The sequence below is a fragment of the Trichechus manatus genome, unplaced genomic scaffold, assembly GCF_000243295.1.
Source record: "Trichechus manatus latirostris isolate Lorelei unplaced genomic scaffold, TriManLat1.0 scaffold00036, whole genome shotgun sequence".
NCBI lineage: Eukaryota > Metazoa > Chordata > Mammalia > Sirenia > Trichechidae > Trichechus > Trichechus manatus.
The window spans coordinates 11,629,640-11,650,223 of record NW_004443972.1 but is presented as its reverse complement, the minus strand read 5'-3'; the positions used below and the strand labels follow the sequence as shown (position 1 = coordinate 11,650,223).

The following is a 20,584-nucleotide window of genomic DNA, read 5'->3' as shown; positions in this document are numbered from 1 at the left end:
GAGAGAGAGAGAGAGAGAAAGCACCGAGCCAGGGAAATCCCTCCCCAACTGCCAGAGCCCTTTGAGCATCTCATGTCATGGGACATCTGTACGCGCTTCCGTTAAGGAGGGTGAGGAGTGTGGGTGGGTGTTTAGGGCGCTACACGGCACACCCTATCTCTTGGTGCTTCAGGTGCTGGCTACCTGCCCCACGCTAGCACTCCCTTCCGCCTAGCTTTTTTTTTTTTTTTTTTGCATCCTCCTCGCATGTAAGCGGCCCTGCAGCTGCGAGGACGCGGGGGCTTAGGAGGTGGCGAGGTGTCGAGGCGCTGCGAGCTGCGCGGGCTTGGGTGGAGAGGTCACACCTCTTTCAGAAAAAATAAATAAACCAAGCCAGCTACCAACGTGAACCCAGAACGGTTCCCACCTTAAAATCGGCCCTGCTCGTGACGTCAGGTCGGAAATATACCAAAGCAAGCGCAGGCCAGGAGTCCGGGGAGCGCGACCGCACGGCGATTGGGCGACGAGCTGCTGACGCGCGCTGACGCGCGGAGATTTTAGGTGAATGTTGGCAGCGGCAGCGCGAGCCACATAAACAAAGGCACATTGGCGGCCAGGGCCAGTCCGCCCGGCGGCTCGCGCTCTTCTCCTCGGTCCCCGCACGCCTGCTCAGCTGGCCGCCTAGCCCTGCTCCCTTTCTCCTCGCGTCGTCTCAGCTCCCTTTGCTCGGCTCGCCCGCCCCTCCCCGACCCCGCCACCCGGGCTCCCAGAGGTAATTGCACTTCGGCAGAGTTGAATGAATGAAGAGAGACGCGGAAAACTCCTAAGTGAGTAGGTGCAATCCGTGCAGCTCGTGTTCTTTTATCCTCCTTTCTTCTTTGCATGTCTTTTCCTTCTACTTTTGTGGTACAGATTCTCTGGAAGTGGGCGCTAGAGGCGCGGAGAGCGAGCGGGGCCGGAGAGTGGGGAGAGCGGATGCCAGTAGCTACTGAGAGTGCTTGTCCGAACTCCGGCTTTAGCACTAGGGGGGAGTTGGCTCCAAACAGAGGCTTCCCAGGCTCCTCATTGGTGGAAGTGGAAGGGGGGCTTGCACAGTTCTGGGAGTTTCGGGCCAGCCCGCGGAAATATGCGCAAAGTTTGCTCTTAAGATGAAATTGATTGTGGTCTTTGAATACGGAAATTCCAAGTCGTGTGTATACGAGAGGCCTGGACGCTGCTCACAAAGTGACAGGGAGACAAAGTTCTTCAGTTTACGTGTAGCTTGGGAACTGTGTCACCGCTGCTGGCCAGCGTGCCCGTGTTTCCCGAGTATTGTTGATTAAGAGTGTCCTATTACTAAGTTGCCTGAAATGTCTGCGTTTGACGTATGCCATGCATGTGTATGTGAGTGTGTTAGAGAGAAAGACAGAGATACAGAGATAGAGAATGTGTAAAGAGTACAGTTATGAAGCTGCAAAGCTACCAGGGGGTTAATATTCTGCACAGACATCTCTCAGAATGACTGTGAGGGTCGAGTCTCCTTTCTTTCAGCTACTTTTTCTGGGCACACCCCTCCACCCCCCACCCCCAATGAAGCAAGATGATGTAGAGAATGGAAAAAAAAAAAAAAGGAGTGGATATTTGGCTTTCTTTTTCATTAGTAATAAGATTGTCTATGCTCTAGAAAGCCTTCCAAGTGAGAACATCTGAAAATTACTAGGATACAAGTATGCCTTGTTCCAGCAAGTAGGCAGATGGTGGAAGGCTGTACAGGGAAGTAGGAAAGGTATTCAACTTGCCATGCTGGGAAGCACTTCCAACACTGATGCCAATACCATGTAAGCAGTATTTCCCTCCTTCAGCAGCTGGCCTAAGATCCTCCTGGAAAATTTGGGTCCCCTCTTCCCACCCTTTGGCCATTAAAGATGTTGAAAGACAAGTTTCCTGGAAAAGTGAAGACCAATTTACTTGTATCTCTAATGCTGAAGAGCAATCCTAGTGCTCTGTCAAAAGCACTTAGGAAACCAGATGCTTCTACTGGAATCAAATGGTCTTTCCGGATGTCCAGGCCTTCTAAAACTCTGTAACCGTTGGTGGTCTCCCTCCCCATTTTATAATTTTAACTTCTAACTTTTCCCCCTCCCAAAAGAAAAGCCAATGTTACTGCAGGAAAAAAAAAAAAATCAAGAGAAGTTTCCAGTGCTTCCTTTTATTGAACTCTAGTCTTCTGATTCAGGTCTGAGATAAACTAAAATGGAAACATGTCCTCTACCACTTCTTTACACCGTAAGTGTTAAATATAAGTACATGCAATACATTTTCTCCTTCATGAATCCTCTCTCTGCAAGGATTTACACAGTGCAATGGGTGGCATTTTCTGTTGTTTCCAGACAACTTTCTTACACATTCATTTTAACTGCACTGTTTGGTAAAGGCTATACACTAATTTCCAATGAAACAAACAGGGAGGGCATTGGAGGGCCTGCTTAGTTGAGTCTACTTCTGCCCTGCGGAATCTCTGCCGGGAAAGTCGTCCTGACGCTTCCTGTGTCTGTATTTCAGGGAGCAGATCTGACAGGCTGGACTCCCCACTGCTTTTCTAAAAATCTGGGAAACTTTGTCCTTCATTGAATTACGACACTGTCCACGTTTAATTTCCTCAAAAACGCCTGTAACTCGGCTGAAGGTTAGTGCAACTTCATTTCTTTCACTCCCTTCCCAGAGTTCCCTAACATCAAGAGACCAGGCAACGCCATTTCCCTGGGCAAACCCTGTAACTTAAGGCTTTCCGGACCCATCACCTTTGGAAGCCACTTTCTTATTGTGCAATTCAACTTCAGAGGGATTTTTTCTAGAACGAGATTTCGGAACCCGAGCTTCAGAGAGGCTGATCAGAACGGGGGTGTCTATGAAGGCGGGTGTGGGGAGGTGTTTGGAACTCTCTGGGAGTGCGGACCTCAATAGCTTTCTAGCTCTGGGTCTTTATGTGACCAGCCCTTCCACGCCCTGCACTGTTTTGGCTGCGGCACTCGCACTCTCCCGCCTTTCCTTTCGCGCCTCTGCTCGTTGTCTGACCGCCGCGGGCTGCCGGTGTAGCTCCAGGTGCTCCCGAGCCGGGGAGAAAGTGTTCAGTTGACCAGGCTGAGTGTATATTACCCTGTTTCATTTCCAGCCATGCCTTGTGTTCAGGCGCAGTATGGGTCCTCGCCTCAAGGAGCCAGCCCCGCTTCTCAGAGCTACAGTTACCACTCTTCGGGAGAATACAGCTCCGATTTCTTAACTCCAGAGTTTGTCAAGTTTAGCATGGACCTCACCAACACTGAAATCACTGCCACCACTTCTCTCCCCAGCTTCAGTACCTTTATGGACAACTACAGCACAGGCTACGACGTCAAGCCACCTTGCTTGTACCAAATGCCCCTGTCCGGACAGCAGTCCTCCATTAAGGTAGAAGACATTCAGATGCACAACTACCAGCAACACAGCCACCTGCCCCCCCAGTCCGAGGAGATGATGCCGCACTCCGGGTCGGTTTACTACAAGCCCTCTTCGCCCCCGACGCCCACCACCCCGGGCTTCCAGGTGCAGCACAGCCCCATGTGGGACGACCCGGGGTCCCTCCACAACTTCCACCAGAACTACGTGGCCACCACGCACATGATCGAGCAGAGGAAAACGCCGGTCTCCCGCCTTTCCCTCTTCTCCTTTAAGCAGTCACCCCCGGGTACCCCCGTGTCCAGCTGCCAGATGCGCTTCGACGGGCCCCTGCACGTCCCCATGAACCCAGAGCCGGCGGGCAGTCACCACGTGGTGGACGGGCAGACCTTCGCTGTGCCCAATCCTATCCGCAAGCCTGCGTCCATGGGCTTCCCGGGCTTGCAGATCGGCCACGCGTCGCAGCTGCTCGACACGCAGGTGCCCTCGCCGCCGTCGCGGGGCTCCCCTTCCAACGAGGGGCTGTGCGCCGTGTGCGGCGACAACGCGGCCTGCCAGCACTATGGCGTGCGCACCTGTGAGGGCTGCAAAGGCTTTTTTAAGGTGAGCATGGCGAGGGTGGAGGAGGCAGGCGGGTCTCCCTATTGCCCGACACCCCTGAGGGCGCGCTCCGCCTCGGTGCCGACAGCTCAGCCCCGGACCACCCAACTTCCCGGGGTGCTCCGGCGCTGCCCAGCATGCACCGGGGGCTTCTGGGTGTCTGAGGACAATAAGAAGGAAGACTGAGAGCCCGGAGGTCGAATCCCCCCCACACAGCTGACCCCGCGGCCCCTCGCCCGAAGTTGCAGGAGTCAGAGTAGGAAGAGGGTTATTTGCATGTGCTAGGAGCTGTCTTCCCTGTTCAGATTGAAATTGGTTAGGACAGAGAACCGTGTCTGAGCTAACCAAGTGGAACAGAATTCCCTATGGTCAAATTAAGTGATCTCTTTATTTCGCCATCCTGATTGAATAATCTTATCATTTTAAATAGAAAAGGTCTCCAAGGAACGTAAATAATATGAATGCCCACGGATTTGTATTTACTGAGCGTCTCCTTCTCCGTCTCCTTCCCTTGGCATATAAAACACAGCAAGGAGCGGCAAGATTAGCTCAAATGTTAACGCTTCTGTTAAATGTCCTGGAGGAGGAAAAATGAAAAAGAGAGAGAGAAGAGGAAAAATAAAAAATAAAAAAGGAGTGTATTTGTGGGGAGAAAGCGTAGACCCTAGCCGTTCAGAAATTGTGTGGATTCGCTGAGTTGCTGGATTTTCAAGAGAGGAAAAAATTAATTTTCGGCCTATATTATCTCGTTTTGCAGCGCACGGTGCAGAAAAACGCAAAATACGTGTGTTTAGCAAATAAAAACTGCCCAGTGGACAAGCGGCGCCGGAATCGCTGTCAGTACTGCCGATTTCAGAAGTGCCTGGCTGTTGGGATGGTCAAAGAAGGTAGGTGGGGGCAAGCTACCGATCCCCCAGATTGAGCCCTTGGAAAACGACTGATCACACTTTAACCCAACTTCCCACTTCCCAGAGCCGGGCATCTATGGCAGCCCCCTTCCCCCAATCTGGCCTCCATGACCCTGCAGCTGCCTGCTCGCCCAGCCTCCCCTAGAGAAAGCCGCCAGGCCCTTCTCGCCTTTGACTATTCGACCCATTGAGAGGAAGAAATAAAATAACCCCGCATTTTTCATGCTCCTCTTCAGTAAAGGCTTTACAAGCTGTGGGACCCTGCGCCGCCGGGCGGGGCGCCCCGCGGCTGCGGCCTTTCCCGGAGGAGGGGCCCAGGCGGCAGCTGGGCCCAGCTCCCGGGAGCGGCGCTCACCGGCCTGTTTCTTTGCAGTGGTTCGCACCGACAGTTTAAAAGGCCGGAGAGGTCGTTTGCCCTCGAAACCGAAGAGCCCCCAGGAGCCCTCTCCCCCCTCGCCCCCGGTGAGTCTGATCAGTGCCCTCGTGAGGGCCCATGTCGACTCCAACCCGGCTATGACCAGCCTGGACTATTCCAGGGTAAGAAGCTGGCGGGGGTATGGTGTGGACAAACCGACTGAGGGGCAGTATCCCCCATCCCTTCGTCACTAACACCAGACTCTGAGGGTAAAGGAGGCTAGCAAGGTTGCCTACTTCACAGCTCTGGCTGGGCAGGGCTACTAGAGACAGATAGATAAATGGTGTAGCCACGGGTGTACACCTGAGGACGGGGCAGAGAAACGAAGAGAGGACAACCAGAGAGGTGGAATCTCTGCGAGCTCCCCACAACACCACACACACACAAAGGCACTCACACACAAATGCCTCTAATGCGGAAAAGCCAGCGACTGTGCAAAATCCCTCCACTTCTACTTTATCCCCAGTCCTCGATAGAGATGCTTTAATCCTCATCGTTTCTGGTCCCGCCAGGATGATAAACTTAGGGCCTGCCTGGGGGTTCGGGAAGGGAAAGAGAAAGGGAGTAAGGAATGACAGTGGCATGGGGGATCAAGTGGTCAGATTCCTCTTTTACTCCTGCTGTGAGAAATGTGCTGGCTTTAATTGGAGAAAGTATGTTGGGCAAACCTAGAAGCGACTGCGATTTTATTAAGATCTGCAAAGAGTGGCTCTGCCCGGGACCCACTCTGGGACTGGCATGAATACTAACGTGTCAATTGTTTTGTGGAGATAAGAGTGAACGTTTCCCAGGGCTGGATGGCACTGTATTTAGTCTGTATAGAAATGGTAATTTACATATTTAAAGCAGCGACCTCATAGCACCATCCCTAATTGAATTAATTGCCCCGGAACATCTAATTTCCTTACTGGTCAGAGAGAGGTTTAATTGTTATAAAAACCTGGCTCCCCTACTAGAAACGGGGTTAGCAATTTCACGGGTTATATATTTTAGAGAACCTCATTAAGTGCTTTTTAAAATGAAATTCCAGTTCCAGGCGAACCCTGACTATCAGATGAGTGGAGATGACACCCAGCATATCCAGCAATTCTATGATCTCCTGACTGGCTCCATGGAGATCATCAGGGGCTGGGCTGAGAAGATCCCTGGCTTCGCAGACCTGCCCAAAGCAGACCAAGACCTGCTTTTCGAATCTGCTTTCCTAGAACTGTTTGTCCTGAGATTAGCTTACAGGTAATAAGGGAGGAGGCAACTGGGGGGAGGCAGGGAGAGGAGGAAGAGAGGAAGCGAGAAAGGAAAGGAAACAGAAGAAGGAAAGAAAAGTGGGGAAAAGGATGGAAAAGGGCAAAACAGGAGATTGAAGAAGGGGAAAAAGGAAGTAAAGGATAGAAGACAAAAGGAAAAGGAAGGGAAGGAGCAACCAGAAGCCCTGGATGAATGGAATGGAGGTGGGATAGGGGGCGTTCTTGATTGTTATGAAATTAAACCCTTTCAAGGTCCACTGGTCCACATTTTATTAACTCTTCGGTAATTAGGTGCCTCTTAAATCCCTCATTTATTGCTCTTCAAGTAATTAGTTGTTTAGCTTTTCTCTCTCTCTTTTTCTCCCCCCTCTCTCTTTGGTATTAATTGCAGGTCCAACCCAGTGGAGGGTAAACTCATCTTTTGCAATGGGGTGGTCTTGCACAGGTTGCAATGCGTGCGTGGCTTTGGGGAATGGATTGATTCCATTGTTGAATTCTCCTCCAACTTGCAGAATATGAACATCGACATTTCTGCCTTCTCCTGTATTGCTGCCCTGGCTATGGTCACAGGTCAGTATCACAGGCACAGGGCACTTCTCCTCTAGAACTGCCCATCAGATTTGTCGCAGCTTTCCCTTGCCACTACTCCTCCCTGGTTCTGCCAGCTTGTGCTAACTGCCTTGTGCATTCTTCTTTTGTTTCGGATTGTGTTTTATGCAGAGAGACACGGGCTTAAGGAACCCAAGCGAGTGGAAGAGTTGCAGAACAAGATTGTAAATTGTCTCAAAGACCACGTGACTTTCAATAACGGGGGGTTGAATCGCCCCAACTATTTGTCCAAACTCTTGGGGAAGCTCCCAGAACTCCGTACCCTTTGCACACAGGGGCTACAACGCATTTTCTACCTGAAACTGGAAGACTTGGTACCACCACCAGCAATAATTGACAAACTTTTCCTGGACACTTTACCTTTCTAGGACCTCCTCCTATGTACTTCAACTGAACTGGAAAGAAACCTAAACTGTCCAGAGGGGGAAAGTCACATGGGCAGAGATAGAACCCTGAACTGCCTCAGCTCTAGCCACCCCCACCCCTTCTGCAATCCCCCCAGCCCTTTGAATCCCTAAAGAAAAAAAACAAAAACTGTTGCTATTTCCTAACCTGCAGGCAGAACCTGAAAGGGCATTTTGGCTCCGGGGCATCCTGGATTTAGAACACGGACTACACACAATACAGTGGTATAAACTTTTTATTATCAGTTTAAAAATCAGTTTATTGTTCAGAAGAAGGATTCCTAATGTATGATGGGAAATGTTTGGCCATTCTTGGTTGTTGCAGTTAATACAAATGTAACACACACACACACACACACACACACATACACACACATTAAGGGGACCCATAAGTATCACCCTTTAAAAGACTTCAAAGTTTTCTGCTGTAAAGAAAGCTGTAATATATAGTAAAACTAAATGTTGCGTGGGTGGCATGAGTTGAAGAAGGCAAAGACTTGTAAATTTACCCAATGCAGTTTGGCTTTTTAAATTATTTTGTGCCTATTTATGAATAAATATTAAAAATTCTAAAGGATAAGTGTGTTTGAAAAAAAAAACAGAAATAACTACAGAAAAAAGGGACAAGCATGTTGATTCTAGGTTGAAAATGTTATAGGCACTTGCTACTTCAGTAATGTCTATATTATATAAATAGTATTTCAGACACTATGTAGTCTGTTAGATTTTATAAAGATTGGTAGTTATCTGAGCTTAAACATTTTCTCAATTGTAAAATAGGTGGGCACAAGTATTACACATCAGAAAATCCTGACAAAAGGGACACATAGTGTTTGTAACACCGTCCAACATTCCTTGTTTGTAAGTGTTGTATGTATTGTTGATGTTGATAAAAGAAAGTTTATATCTTGATTATTTTGTTGTCTAAAGCTAAACAAAACTTGCATGCAGCAGCTTTTGACTGTTTCCAGAGTGCTTATAATATACATAACTCCCTGGAAATTACTGAGCACTTTGAATTTTTTGTTTTTTTTTAAATGTCGAAAATTGTCACTTAATATATTATTTTATGTTCAAGTAAGAATTTTAATATTGCCATGTTCTGTAGTATTTTTCTTTGTATATTTCCAGTATGGCACATGATATGAGTCACTGCCTTTTTTCTATGGTGTATGACAGTTAGAGACGCTGAATTTTTTTCTGATAAATTCTTTCTTTGAGAAAGACAATTTTAATGTTTACAACAATAAACCATGTAAATGAACAGAATTTTGTCTTCTTTCTGGGTCAGGAAAAAAACGGTGACTAAACAGCAACATAAAATAGAATTGGAGATTAATTTGTGATAGGTCACTTATTAAACATCTGAGTTTCAAACTGACTGTCTAGATCTATTTGGGCAAAAGGAACCGGGGAATTGAACTACTTATCCAGATAATTCAGTATAGTATTTTACTTTAGAATTTTCCAGTCTGGCGACCTACATTTATCAGAATCAGTTGAGAATATCACAGCTCTTTCATTAACTTTGCTAGTAAATGCAGCTTTCAGAAGGAAGTTCAGGAGATCAAAAGGCTTTTGAACTTTTACAAAATCAGAAGACCTGTCAAGTTTTTGTCTTGCACAGTGTCTAGGAGGTATCTTTTTATTGCTGAGAAGTCAGGCTTGTTATATGTAATCTCTGAATTTTCCCAATCCCTCCATTTATAACTGTTAGGAAGGGTCTTGGACAAAGAGGCAGGCATATGAGGCCCTTTAGGCCTTGGATCAGTGGTCTTTGGCATAGAGCCGAAATCAAGACTCAGTGGATTTTTTTTTTTTCTTACAACTTACTGTTTTCCACCTTCAGTGGATAGTGTAAAGTGCAATTTGCAGTTTTAGTATTTCCACCTTAAAAGTTTCTCAGATAAAACAATACCCACTGTCAGGTGTTCAGTGTGGTTTAAGAAAGTTACGACTGGCATCTAAGATTTCATTCAGCAGCAACTTCCAGCAAAGAAAGGAAACTGACGTTGTAGAAGCCGCTTATGGTCAGCGCCAGCGCTCAGCTCTCCTGGTCTTAGGACTGGTGAAGTCCAGGGAGTTTCGCCTTAGGTCAGTTGTGAATTCATGGAGATGGGGACCAGCTTCACAACTGACCTGGTGAATTACAGATGACCTCCTGGTCACTGAAATTTACAGAAAGCTTTATTGTTTTTAAAATGCAGAGTTAGAACAGTAAATTGCCACTAGAGCTCTAGGGTTCTTATTTTTCCTTTACCTTTTTTCCTAAAGACATATTTTGGGGATGGGGGGAAAAAGAGAGAAGGCTCACCTCTGTGGTTAACTTAATGTTATTTTTATGCTATGTGTTTCTCTGCGGGTCACTCTGAGGGACAAGGGGGGATGGCCACCTAAGAGATTAAATAATAAGCCAAATGTCCAATTTCCTGGCTTTCTTGAAAAGATGGGGCTAGCCATTTTCTTTCATTTTCACCTCTTCTACCCAACGAAAGCCACAAATTAATAAGCAGAGGGAAAGAGAAAGCTCCTTAGAAATGCTGAGAGTCTGTAGAGTCCTAGAGCTCATCTCCCAGGTGTCTGCAGCTGGAGACAATCGCATTCCGACTCAGAATCCCCGAGAGAGTTGAACCAGAAACGAACTCTGTTGCCGGTCTTTCCTTAAGGAAGCGGCTGAGCATCACCCGAGGTCAATGGGGCGTCAGGTAGTCCACCTCCCCGAGAATCTGGGGTGAAAGGAGGGAGGGATGACGCCTGTGTGCAGGTGCAGGCTATGCCGGATCGGCGTACACATTCAGTTGTGATTCCTAAGTTGCAAAGTGGCTATTGCTTCTCTTGCTTATCAGAGAGTCGCTCTCCAACCCGACTGCATAGAGTTGTGCGAAGGAAAAAGCCTCGACACGTCTTCGCCACGTCTTCCGAGATCAGCGCAGCTGAGGACGTTTCTTGTCTTTGTCTTTCTAGGAGTAAAGCTCAGGAAAAGCGAGACACGCGAAAGCCAGAGTTACATGGAACTTCCTTGGAAAGAGATTAAAACTTTATAATAGGGGCTTCATCTGCTCCCTCCCCCCTCTTGCCACGTCCTTTTAGGAATTTTAGTTGTGTATGGTTCCAGCTGCGGGAAATACATAAACTTTGTTCCGAAGTCATGACCATGTACTTCTCAGCTCTGAGAAAAGGTCTAATTTTAAGTTCTCGCGGTGTTTAGACTAAGTTGAGTGGGTGCCTACCATATTCTGACTTTATGGAGAGATGCTCTTATTCAAAGCACGGTGAGCAGCACTACCACCTACTCCTTGCTGCGTTTCGCTTCTGGAGGTCCAGGCGATCGCCGAAGCCTCTCTGGTTGCCATTGTGACCCTTGCGCGGATCCTCTACTTTCAGAGAGAAAGAGAGTTTCAATTTTTGGTCTTGATTCTAACTAAAGAGATACGCGTGGCCCAGAGAGCTGATAGCACCCTGCAGTGACAGCTGCACCCAACGACCTTGTCATGTGTAATTCTTTCTGGTGCCCGACTCCATCCCTAGAGAGTTTGGGTGCTCCCCTAAAATTACTGTTCATAAGTCTTAGGGGCCAATGTTTCCCAGTGTATAAAAAAGCCCGACAAAGAGATACCAGATATGGGACTTTTCTGCCAACTTAAGCATATCACCTGAAGGTTCAATTTCACTTTGCCTTGAGAATCTCTTGGCTTTGTGGTTGTCAGTGCGTCGACATAGATGTTATCTAATTATATTTTAAAACTAGGTGTCGGCAGTGAAGAAGCACTTCCAAGGTACAAACAGGTCTGCTAGGGAGAAGTTTTTTAATATTTTGATAAGAGTTTCCCGCCAGGCCCTATATAGGGAGGCAACACCAGGGCACTTCTCTCAAGCGTTGTTCGCGTTGCGCAACTTCTCGCCACCACCTAACAGTTCCCGGCTTCGCTCCTCACACTCCTCCGTTTCTTTTTATATCCGCCGCGCGGCAGCGCCGAGGTGGCTGCGGGAAGTAAGGGTCCAGGTCTCCAGTACCCGGCTTTGCCTCTCTTGGTAGGAGAAACAACTGCTTCGAGGCCGTGTGCGCCCGAAGCCACCGAAAACTGGAGACAGAGTCATTCAAGGCGCGGGGGGTTGGTGGGGTGAGAGGGGACAGTCCCGTGGATTAAAAAATTCTTTTTTTCAGTATTATTTTGACGGTTGAATAGAGGTTTGGGAATGAATATCTTTTAGACCTCCTCCTCTTTAAAATAGTTTTAAGGCGGTTGATTTTTCCCTTCTCTTCTGTTTCCACTACCCGGAAACAGGAACTCTTGCCTCAGGTGTGCGTCCCCGAGCTTCTCAACTATCCAAACTTCTCGAGAATCCCAGAGGCCGGGACTTGGATTTGGAGTCTCAGAGACAAGGGATTGAGTGGGGGTCCCCACCAACGCCCAGTCATCCCCTACTCCCCATAGGTCTCAACCAGATTAGAGAAAGCGCACCGGGCTTCAATAGTCTTTGGAAAATATTCTGCTTAGATCCGTGATAGAACTCAAAACTGAGCGGTCATTTTTCTCATCCCCGCATTTACTGGATTCAGTTGATTGGCTGACTTTACTGGCAAAGGTAGATATGAATTCCAAGCAGGGTCAGCAATTTTCAGTAATTCGTTTTCAATAATCAAGATAAACACGTGAAAATCCGCTTTTCATTTTTACTTTCCAGTTTTACTAGAAACTAAAAATTCAATATACATTTATAAGCATTTAGGATGGCAAGGCTGCCATTTGAAGTCTTTTCCTCTTAGCATGTTTCCTGAGCATGACTGGTGCCATCCCCGGGGCCTCAAGCTCTCTCCTCCGACTTTGACTTCGCGTTCCCTTTGGAGAAGTCCCGCTTCGGTCGGAGGGCATCTGGTGGAGCTGTCCGCGCCCAGGAACGCAGGGCCCCACCCTACGCCCGGCGCGCACTGAGGAGAGCCGCTCTCCTAGTCCCTAGCCGCGACGTGCGCTCTGGGCCCACGAGACGGTGGCGGGAGAACTCCACAGAGAGTGGGGCTCGCGTCACGTACTCCCCGCCCACGGCTTCCCAACTAGACCCCCCCTTCCCAGAGTGGTCTGATTTTGAGGCCCCAAGATTGCTGGAGAGGACATGTGTCTGTGGTATGACCTGGGGCGAACGTGGAGACGCCAGTGCTCGTGCTCTGCCCCCTGCGTTTTGGAGAATCTGAGGGCTGTACCGGGAGGCAATGCCATGAAAATCCCGGACTCCTCCGGGTTAACTGTCTCCTTGGTCTCCCTCCCTACCTCACCTTCCTTCCTCCCCAGCTCTCCCGCGTCCCCAGAGCCTGAGGTCGCAACAGGTTCTAGTCGCCGCGTGGTCAGGTCCAGTGCGTCAGGGCGCGAGCGCAGGCGCCGAGCACGTGCGCCCGAGAGCGTTTCTGCCTTCTCCATGCACCCGCCGATCCGAGGTCAGTCCCGGGTCTCCCGGAGTCGGGGGCAGGGCTGGGGCGTCATTCCACACTGCTTTGGGGAAACCCTTTTTTTCCAGTTCCAGGGGCGCAAAAAAGGGCGGGGCAGAGACTCCAGGGCCCGAGCCGGAGGTGTGTCTGCACGCCGGGAATGGCCGGGAGAGGGGCCCACACGCCCATGCCACACCCATGCCCCATACGAGTGCACAAGACCCGAAGCTCCGAGGAGATATTGTGCGCTTCCGGGTCCTGTTTTCAGGTCTTCTCGCAACCCGTGTAATGAGCCCTCTGCCCGCGCGCGGGAGGAAGCGACTGGTGTAGTGGCCAGATCAGTGTTGTGACCAGAGCGACCGTGGGGCCGCCAATCCGCCTGCCTCCTGGCGCGCTCTTTCCTGCCCCGAAGACGTTGACTGCGGGCCGCTTGCTGCCCTCTTCTTGGCTTAGCGCAGATCTGTCGTGCTCAGCTGGACTAGACTCGGCGCTGAGCAGTAACCCGGAGCCTAGGAGAGATCAACTTCCACACTTTCGTCCACGTTTCTTTTTTCTCTCAGTTAATTTCTACCACTCCTGTTTCTTCATATTTCTTCCTAAGCCTGTATTTAGAGAAACTTGGATTTCAAGGATGCGCGTCACCTGTCCTAGCAGATAGAGTGCCGGGTTTCTGCTGTAGTCTTCCCCCAGGAAGCAGAGGGTGGTGTTGGTTGGAGGGAAGTGGGGGAGGGCGCGGACTGCGCTTTTCAGAACTCCTTAGCCGAACCAGGGGGACTTCTAGAAAGGCTGCGTCTACTAAGATTTCCTGGCTCTGGAAACATGACCACCTCAGGTTAAATGGGAACTTTGGGAAGGGTATGGGGTAGAGGGAGAGAGGACGCTGTCAGTAGGCTCCAAGTAGGCCAGTGTTTTTCAAACTGAAGGACCTGATGCATTAGTGGTTTACAAAAATCAATGTAATAGGTTGTGATCAGAATTTTTTTTAAAGAAATAAAAGAACATCCAAATAGAAATCATGACTGTTTTACACAGAGTAGTGAAAATATGAAACAGTCTAAGCATTGTTTGCTGAAAGGTTTCTTGGGTCACAATATAAAATGTATTTATTACTGTGGGTCTCAGTAAAACCGTTTGAAAGTCACTACTGATGGACTAGATTGTGTCTGAAGTGGGACTGCTTTACTGAGAGGTGCTGATAAGAGAATCGTGGCAATGTGGTTTTGTGACCAGTCCTCCCTAGTGACATGAGTCTTCCATCTCTCAGGTGTTTTTTTTTTTTTTTTTTTTTGCTCACCCCCATGGGCCTCCACATCTCTTTATCCTCTGCCCTGTTTTCTGCTTGGAGTCTAGCTGGACATGTAGGTAAGGGCAAGTGGACAAGTACCCCATTTTCGTCTCGCTCGGCAACCTGGTACCTGGGAAGAGAGTGAACTCAGAGAAAGGTTAGAAGATGTGAGTCAGGGAAGAAGACCATAGAGAGAAGGGGAAGAAAAGGGAGGGAAGAGAACTTTACATTGACCACTTACCCCATACCAGGCCCTCTGCTGGCCCTCTAATTATTATAGACTATTGACAAACATTGGAAAGGAAGCAAAAGCTTTTGAGGGAAATGAGTAGAGGTAGAGATGGATAAAGATAATGAACCATATTGTGAATGATCAGGTGAGCAGTGATTGAAGAGATGGAGAAGGGAGGAGGCAATTTAGCAGAGTTATTTAATCAGAGTGCTAGAGTTGAAGGCAAACAGAGACGGGAAGGGGAGGAGTAAAATGCCCTATATAGGATGTCAGGGTACTAACTATAACGTGGATGAGCTTAAAGAAAAAAGAAATAAACGGGAGGATAAAAAAGGCATATAAATGATACCGGGCGGGGGGAGGGCAGGTAAGAGATGAAAGTTGGATGTGGAGGCCATAGTACAAGGTTTACGTAAGGAGAGAGTGGCTTTAGATGTGGGAAGCCTTAAACTAGTGGGGGATCTCAGAGAAGTTTCAAGTTATGTCATCAAGGAATTAAAAGGAACAAAACTATTAGCATAGAAAAGTGCATTCCCAATCATTCCATTTTAGCTGAATGACTTTTGAAGCAGGCTTTTTCCCTAAGGAGTGATGTAAACTCCAGGCAAGGGTGATATGGACTCCTTCAAAGATTCAGGCCAATGTGAAAAGCAGAGCTAAGTGTCAGATAAAGACCGCCTTCCATCACAATAACATAGCTACTATATTTTGCAAGGCAAGACCACAACTCATGTAATCCTTTCAACTCCAGTCCTGTGAGGGTGGCATTATTATTTTCATTTTAGAAATGAGGCGAGGCTCAGAGGTATTGTTAAGTATCTTGGCACAGAAGTACTTGGAATAGCTGGAATTTGAACTCAGAATCATAGAACTCTCAATTCCAAGTGCCTTGCTTATACACTGCCTGGCCCAGAAGGATTATACCTTTCTCCACACCTTCTGCAGGATCTCATTAGGGCTTTTCTCACCTGCTGAGAGTTGAAGGTGTTGCTTCAGATATGTTAGGACTTCTAGAGGGGAGGCCTGACCTGAAATCTTAGTGGGGTAGTGATGATAGCACAGTGTTCATCTCCCTGAAAATTTAAAGATAGGATTAGTTTGATTGCTTTTCATAGTTGTGATTGTGTGAAGGAGTTTCTAGTTGCTTTGAATGGGAATGATAGCTGCATGCGTTATGTCCGTGAGAAAGTTGTATTAAAGGCAGTAAAAAGTAAAAATGTTTTTTCTCCTTAAGCTGTTTTAATTGTCCTACATTAATCATTTGATTTTCAGCCAGCTTCTAGATTTCCCATCAGGAAAACCTAATTGCACATCAGTAAGTTCACTTTAGTCACAGCCCTGAGCAGGCCACTTTGTAAAACTGAAAAACTAGCTGTGTAGGAGCCATTTTCCTCTGTTTCTCTTGTATTTGTGGTCTGTAATGTTTAACTTTTCAAAGTTATGCTAAACACTTAAATGTTTAACTGTAGAGGGTCAGTGAAAAAGATGAAGACCCTCAACAAGATGGATTGACACAGTGGCTCCAACAATGGGCTCAAACATTGTGAGAGAATGGCACAGGATCAGGCAGAGTTTCATTCTGTTGTATATAGGGTCGCTATGAGTTGGAACCTATTCGGTGGCACCCAACAGCAACAACATTTAACTGTTCCTAACATTTTCTTAAAATCTGCTCTTACAGTGTACCAAACGGAATAAATAGATTTTGCTCAGAGTGTCAAGTAGATATTAATATTTCTTCAGTAGACTATCTGCATCTAACTTGGCATGGTCAAATGTTGCAAAAATAGCCTTATTATATTACAAAATTTATTAGAACACACTTGAAAAACAAAATATGGTGGATTTAAGTCAGCTGTTTGCTTATACAATAGATTTTGTTCGTCTTTGACATTTAATTTAAGCTTCACTTATCTGAGGGCCCGGAATAGGATAACTATGTTCGCATGTGTTATGCTTTTTGTTCTGTAAAACTTACTTGTCTGCAGTTATCCGGAAATAATTCACAATCGGTGACTTAGGGACAAGGAAGCCTTGTGACATGTTCTGAAAGTGCCTTTCTGAAATGAAATACTGAAAAGTTGAATTATGGAGACCCTAACAGGGGTTTTTATTTTTGAAGAGTGAAGATAGCTACATTTGCTTTCTTGGTCTTTTGCTTAATTATCTTCCCTGAATACTGAATTGATACAGTTAAAAACAAGCTTACAGAAATCCATAATGAATCTATTTGATGCCAAGAATCTGTGTTCTGTGTAATTGTTCAGCTTTCAGCAGTGCTGGGCAGAATTCTCTACATGGGCCATATGTGTGGAAACATTGAAAACATTTGACATACCAGTGACTTATTTTTAATATATCTGAGAGAGAAAAAAAGTCTACTACTGTAAAATCTGCAATTGCAGATGTGTTAGCCCTAAATAGCTTTTAAAACTGGTCCTGGTGTGGTAGGAGATGTTGGTATTCATGAGTGTTTTGACATGTTTGACAGTTTATGTACGGTGTACCACTCTGTCTGTCTTGAATTTTTCCCCCCAATAGTGCATATTTTCTTACTAAAGTGGAGCTTCTGGTGTTTATATTTGGGGTCTATAAGTCTGCTTACTAGATGAATGATTTGTTGTTATTTATGCAAATAATAGTTCAGTGAATTAGGTTTTTATTACTTATCATACTATGACCACAAAAAAGGAATTTACAAAGAAGAGAGAATTTGATTTTTATGTTTCAAAGATAAAACATACAATAAAATATATTTGATGTAGTCCTGGATTAGCAAATAAGGAAAAGCAGTGCTTCTGTGAAATGATTATACTCTTAGAAGCCAAGGAGTTTGTGCTCCAGAATCTGGTGTAATGAATAGAGGTTTTGAAACCAGGCTGAGCAGCATTTAAAGTTGTCCTCTACCAGATTTCCTGGCCTGACAGAGACTGGAGAAACCCCGAGAGTATGGCCCCCGGACACCCTTTTAGCTCAGTGGTGAAGTCACTCCCAAGGTTTACCGTTCAGCTGGGGATGGGACAGCCCCATAAAACAAAACGGGACTACTGAGGCACAGCAGTCCAGGGACAAGGACTAGAAGGCAGAAGGGGACAGGAAAGCTGGTGATAGGGAACCCAAGGTTGAGTAAGGACAGTGTTGACATGTAGTGGGGTTGTTAACCATTGTCATAGGGCAATATGTGTCCTGTTTAATGAGAAACTACTTTCTTCTGTAAAGCTTCATCTGAAGTGAAAATAGCAGCGCAACTGGAAGAACATAATCGATGTCACTGAATTGTACATGTAGAAATTTTTGAAATGGTGTATCTTTGGCTATGTATATTTTCACCAAAAAAAAAAAAAAAAGTCCTTCCAGGTTCAGAAGGGAGAGTGTTGACATGTTGTGGGGTTGTTAACCAAGGTCATAAAACAATATGTGTACTGACTGTTTAATGAGAAACTATTTGTTCTGTAAACCTTCACCTAAAGTACAATAAAAAAAAAAAAAATTAAAAACAAAATTGTCCTCTATTCATTTTCTTTTTGGAAAGGGTGAAAGGGTCCTTAGTAGGGAATTACCAACTGAACTGAGAAGTCTAGGTGGCCTTGAGGTAAGCATATTATGAGAAAACACACACCTAAATCTATATAGAATCACAGATTCCAACAACATTCACTGAATAAGAAGTAGGTTTGTTATCGTGGTCATTTTCCCTTTGTGCCATCTTCTGTGTTAGTTTCTCAGGTTGAATTCAGTAAATGAGATCAAGCTTTAACTAACCTATAATTAAGCATTTTTCAAATTTATGCATACCATAAGAGCTAGCATTTTTTTTTTTTGAGGATTGGAAAAGACAACGGGTTTGACTGAAAAGCTTTTGCTACCACCTTTTACTTCGTGTGACAAACATGGGTGCTACACAAAGTTTGTTCTAAGGTTTATTCAAACTTGTCTAATGGCTAGATATGGCTGAAAGTGTCATAATTTAGAACCAATAGGTTGATAATTACCTTTTCCCTTTTAAAGCTGATGCTGCTAATAATGTGTCTTCCCTTTAAATGTTACTCTCTTTAAGACTGTAACTGACTCTAAGACTTTGACATTTTTTTGTCCCAGATATATCTCCTGTTTTTAATCTCCACTTGTTGTCACATGCCAGGACTGCACGGTACCTCCAGGTGGAAGGACAGGGGGGCAACTTTCTCTGTCTAGGGTGTCAGAGTTGCTTTTTCTCTGGAGTGGAAGTTTTCTGTGCACTTTCCTTTGTACCTTCTCCCTGGAGATTAACACATCACCTTCATGACACACACAGTAGTTGTGGCCTGGGTTTGACAAGGATAGAGTAAGTTTACTTTCAGCAAGCAGAAATATTTAATGTCGCTTCTTGCAATTCAAATGGTACCAAGAGACCAACTTCTGAGCACTGTCTTTGGGAATCCTCCCAGTTTCTCTTGTTAACTAACAAAGCCTCTGCGTCTGTCTTTCACATTCCTTTGAAGATTTTCCTGAGCAAAATTTCATTCCGAAACAAAACAACATGAAACTTTTAACACTGAAGGTGTTGTGCTGTTCTTCTAAAAATACTATTTTGATTTGTAAAGCCATGTGAATGATTGTAGTCTGATACTAACAAGACCATGAATCTCATTTTCAATGTTATGAGTTAGGAAAAAAAGGCAATTCTTGTCTTGAATGTGCGGTGTTTTGTATGCTTAACATTGCTTTCATCAAAATATGTACTGTTGATTCATTCATTACATTTCTTGTCTGTACTTAACTGAGAAGCAAGAAAAAGAAAATCAAGTGCTTGTCTTCCCTTGAGTTAATTTCCCTTAACATGTATTCAAAATAAGCATTCCAGTATAGCATAATATAAAATAGTTGTGGGATTTGATGATTATAAGAAAGTTGGTGTGGGTGAAAAATGCACCATTCATTGGATTGCAAGTAGCAATATATGATATAGAAAAGGCAAGGTACTATAAGCAGGAGCTGCAAATAAGCATTTTTTTTTCCTTTCTGTAACTAGAATACAAATACTTGCATTATGTAGACATATTCATAAATTTTGATGATAACTTAGGGAAATGGGACCATAAATATAGAAACTAGGTGTATTATTAAATTTATATGATTTTACAATGAACGCTTATTATTTTTAGAAGTCTGTGTTCCTATGGTTTTCACTTACAGAAATCAATCTCTTAGTACTATGGATAGCCTAATCATTTTTTTTCCTCCAGCTAATAACAGTAACTTTCAAAATTGAAGACTAAACCATAGCAGTCAAACTTAACAACCTTTTGATCAAATTACCAAACAGGTCACTAAAGGTAACGTGAAACCCGTGATACAGTTTCACAAAATCTTATCTGAAATCTTATTCAGATTAACATGAGCACTGTAACATGTGCTGAAAATTGGTTGAAATACCATAAATAAAATGAACTATTATCTGGCAATAAGCTGACTTGTGTGGAGTATTAATAATCTTTATAATGGGCAAAGATTGTATTAATTATGCTCACAAATAGTACTGAATTGAGAATTTAGTGAGACTAGAGAAATACAGTGGCAGAAAGGGAGGTCAGGCATATATGGAGAAAATAAAACACTTCTCAACTAAGAAAGATGAAAGCAGTACATGTCTCAGCATAACAAATTTGAAATACAGAGGATGAGTACAAGAGAAATATTTGTCAAATGTTAATGCCTACATAAACTTGGAGTGAAGGCTAGATTGAAAAAAAAAAACTAGGTAGAAAAATTCAATGTAAAATTATAGCAAAAAAGCTCATATGCTTTTTAAGCTGCACGCCCAGGGGTTTCTCACTACCAGAACAACAGAGATGGTAAATCTTTTCTCTATAAAGCATTGATGAGGCAGGACCAGAATCCTGCAGGCAGTCCTAAACTACCCAGCACCAGAGGGATGTTGACAAATTGGACAGATTTCAGAGAACCACAACAAAAATGATTAAGGGGCTGGAGCAATTGACTTATGAGGAAAGATTAAAAGAACCAATTATGTATTGCTTACCCAAACAAGACAAGCAGCAGAGTGGGGAGGAGAGACAAGAAAACCATGTA

The 20,584-nt window shown here is 45.3% G+C and overlaps 1 protein-coding gene across 4 annotated transcripts; it reads left to right on the top strand.

Moving 5' to 3' along the window:
* The first annotated feature begins 509 nt into the window (after window positions 1-509).
* On the top strand, window positions 510-8,842 carry NR4A2 (nuclear receptor subfamily 4 group A member 2). Of its 4 annotated transcripts, none has more exons than XM_004375396.1 (8): window positions 510-806; window positions 2,521-2,644; window positions 3,131-3,996; window positions 4,751-4,880; window positions 5,275-5,438; window positions 6,347-6,549; window positions 6,952-7,130; window positions 7,281-8,842. In XM_004375396.1, the coding sequence occupies exons 3-8, from the start codon at window positions 3,133-3,135 to the stop codon at window positions 7,535-7,537; spliced, it is 1,797 nt and encodes a 598-aa protein (XP_004375453.1). In that variant the 5' UTR covers window positions 510-806; window positions 2,521-2,644; window positions 3,131-3,132; the 3' UTR covers window positions 7,538-8,842. The 4 variants fall into 4 exon arrangements, with proteins under 4 accessions (XP_004375453.1, XP_004375454.1, XP_004375452.1 ...); XM_004375397.2 differs by having other exon boundaries at window positions 571-806; window positions 3,309-3,996; window positions 7,281-8,172; XM_004375395.2 differs by lacking the exon at window positions 2,521-2,644 and having other exon boundaries at window positions 573-806; window positions 7,281-8,172.
* Window positions 8,843-20,584: the final 11,742 nt, after the last annotated feature.